The sequence below is a fragment of the Zingiber officinale genome, chromosome 4B, assembly GCF_018446385.1.
Source record: "Zingiber officinale cultivar Zhangliang chromosome 4B, Zo_v1.1, whole genome shotgun sequence".
In the NCBI taxonomy this organism is placed as follows: Eukaryota; Viridiplantae; Streptophyta; class Magnoliopsida; order Zingiberales; family Zingiberaceae; genus Zingiber; species Zingiber officinale.
Genome location: NC_055993.1, coordinates 2,752,319 through 2,755,551, shown reverse-complemented (window position 1 = coordinate 2,755,551; position 3,233 = coordinate 2,752,319). Strand labels below are relative to the sequence as shown.

The following is a 3,233-nucleotide window of genomic DNA, read 5'->3' as shown; positions in this document are numbered from 1 at the left end:
TTGCAATTGATAAACTATTTTTTTTAGAGAACGCTACAAGTGATGTCTACTTCAGTGGCCAAGGGTTTCATTTTCAACAATCCAAATTATTTATTGTTACCACCAAATCACCTGATCAGCAACCAATAATGGGTGTTTGTCTTCTAATTAGCTCTAGCTAACTTCAATACACCATCATAATTGCAACAACTTGGTAGCGTCTTTAGCTTGTTTTCAAGTAGCATGAAACAGTACTTTGAACGACAGAAATCATCAATCATGCAAAAGAATGAAGATTAAAACATGGAGTTATGGATGAAAAAAATGTTTTTTTATCTTCTAGACTAGATCATACTTAATTACATGTGTTTGGAAACATTCTAACCTAGTTCAGCTTATTCTCACTGCATCAAACAGTCAAGACTGCCGTCCCCGGCACAGACTAAATAAATGGAGGGAAATGGAGAGAAACAGGGCGACACAATTAATTAAGAGGCGGAGATATCCAGGCCGATTCCGGCACAACTAATCGAGGAACTGACCGTCAACCGCTGGGAGAGCGCGGAAGAGCTCCTCGAGGGCAGGATCCGTGGCAAACACCGCGGCGGAGGAGGAAGAGGAGAGGAGGCGGAGCAGGCGGCGGAAGAGCGGTACCGGGCAGGGGATCCGCAGCACGCCGCGCTGCCCGTAGCCGTACTGCTGGGCGGAGCGGCGGAGGAGCGCGATGAAGGCCGGACGGCCGAGGAGCTCAACCCGCACCGCGAACCACTCCATCTCCTCGCCGACGTGCACCGGCACGTGCCCCCAGGGGACCCACCGCGCGGGTGCATTCGCCGCCATCGGCGGCCAGCAGTGGGAGGCGTCCGCCACCCTCGACACCCGCCAGATCTGCCACTTCATCCGACCTCACGCAAAGACCACGATCGGCGCAGATTGACGCAAGAAAATGGCCGCAGCGCTTAGGGTTCGGGGCCGAGGGCGAGACTCCCATGAGAGCAACCGGAGCGCTTCGCCAGGTACATTTATATCCCTTTTAGAATAGAATAATTCCGGAATAATCTTTTTTTTATTATTCCGATTTTCTTTTTGTAAAAATTGGGTGCGTGAAAGGGACTACGGAGGGGAGGGGGACTAATGCGAATTACCGGACAACCACAGATCTCGATCCCCCATTCACCTCAAACAGCAAACACAGAACCAACGCCCAGATCCTAACTGTCTTACTATCGCAAGGTCCACATATCTCTAATGTGTCTACCGAAACGCGATAAATCTACGGGATCCGGAGATGTACCTTCCGTAGTACCACTAGTACGGTAACCGTGAGCCGTTCCTGCTGGGCCCGGTCACGTGGAGGACCAGGAAAGGTCCCACCAGCACGTTACCTTGTTCATGGCGTCAGGTTAAAATCGATCTGACAAAAATCGACTTATTTCAAGACGGCCGTTTTAATAAATATATCAAGTGTTATGTCGTTACATCCCCTTTTATGGTATTAAGATTGACATTAATTTTATTTTTTTATATAAAAGATTTTCGTGTAGAGAGAATATTAATAATTAGATAATGCAAAATTTGTTTGCGTGAAATAAAATAAGCTCAATGTGTAGCATACGTATGTAACGTATCTTCGATCGCAGGATATTTTCGAAATTTAACTACGTGGTGGGGATATAACGGTAGTAGGGCTTTACGGTCAAGCATTGATCGGAGTGTGATGTGGGCGAGCTGGTGGGCTTATGCGGGTGGGACCGGCATGCTGGTCGAGCCGGTCCACAGATCTACCGGTTTGCGGATTCTGTGGGGAACAGAATCCGACTACCGCCAGCACACACCGGACGCTTCGAGCCTTTGGATGATGATCGTGTGGCTGCAGATGAAGCATCACAATGGATCCATCCCACCTATCATATCGCCCCCAGTTTAGGAAAATAAAAATTACTGGGAGTAAATGTAGGATCGAAGCATGTGAGAGAGGTAAGGGGTTAATCACACGTAATTTTAAAAATGATTTTCTTTTTTAAAACCTAAAAGAAGGTGAGTGGATAGTAGAATTAAAAGTGAGATAAACATTTTAAAAAAATATATATATGAAAGGTTATTTGATTTGGAGTTTTCGTCAACTCCTATTTAAAGATAGGGATGACAATGAAACAGAGCGGGGATGAGTTTGTCATCCTCATCTCTAGCCCTGAATTTTATCTCTATTCCCATCCTCATTTTTTCGAGTTTAGAGAATCCCTAAATCCGAATTACCAGGGATCAAATTTCTTATCCCCACTTCCATCTCTAAATTATATTATTATTATTTTAATGTTAATATAAATAATAATATTTTTATTATTAATAATTTAAATTTTTTAATATTAATATTAATATCAATATTGATGTTGTAAGAGAGAGGGGAAGGGTACTTTTACTATTTTATTGTAGCAACCCTTTGTATAGCACTGTAAATGCGTGAAGAGAGGGGGGTTAGTTTGGGGGGCATAGGGGGTTTTGGCTGGTGGCCATCGCCACCACAAGCAAGAAAAGGGATTCCTTCGTGTCTTCTCTGCCGCCTCACATGGGGGAGGATTTTTCGGTCCGCCTCCAGGAGGAACACCGCCTTCGCCCGCTCATCGGACCGCTAAGAGGCGGGTCGCCCACTTCTTTCCATGACACTCCTCTCTATGCCGAGGCCACCAGGGAGCACCGGAGTCATCTCACTCATAGACAAGGATGTCACTGTCGCCTCCCTCCTTTGTTAGCTACGTCGCCTCTCTCCCTTTTCTCTTCTGCTCTCTCTCGATTGTAGTCCCAGTGAGCCGGCACGAGGGAACACACGGGAGTAGTTGCCGCCTCCTACCTTCTTCATGCCGACGCCTCACACAGCATGGACGCATGTCGCCTCCCTCGTTTCTCGAGCGGCCTTAGCCCCTTGAGCTCTCTATGACTTCGACAGTCACCCTCCAACGATACCCCTCTCCAGTCACTATCGGCACTAGTGCTACCGCAATAACCTCCTCCGCCATGAGAAGTCGGCTTGAGCCGCTGCCTTCTCTTTACACGAACAGGCCGACAAGCTCCTCCCCTCACACTACCAGTGTCGCAAGCAGCTTCAGCCGGTCGGATCTAGTGTAGCCTGCACACGCGTAAGACATCTTCTCCCTCTCCACGCGTCGCAGCCTCCCTCATCGACAGCCTCCAGCGCCAGTCCCTACACTGACTTCGCCCCCTTCTAACCGCCACCTCCAGTGATAACCAACCCATCT

At 47.7% G+C, this 3,233-nt stretch overlaps 1 protein-coding gene across 1 annotated transcript; it reads right to left on the bottom strand.

The window, feature by feature from the left end:
* Nucleotides 1-288: 288 nt before the first annotated feature.
* Nucleotides 289-988, bottom strand: LOC121977310 (auxin-responsive protein SAUR71-like). Its single transcript, XM_042529897.1, has one exon. It carries the CDS (start codon nt 877-879, stop codon nt 505-507), a length of 375 nt encoding a protein of 124 aa, XP_042385831.1. The 5' UTR covers nt 880-988; the 3' UTR covers nt 289-504.
* Nucleotides 989-3,233: the final 2,245 nt, after the last annotated feature.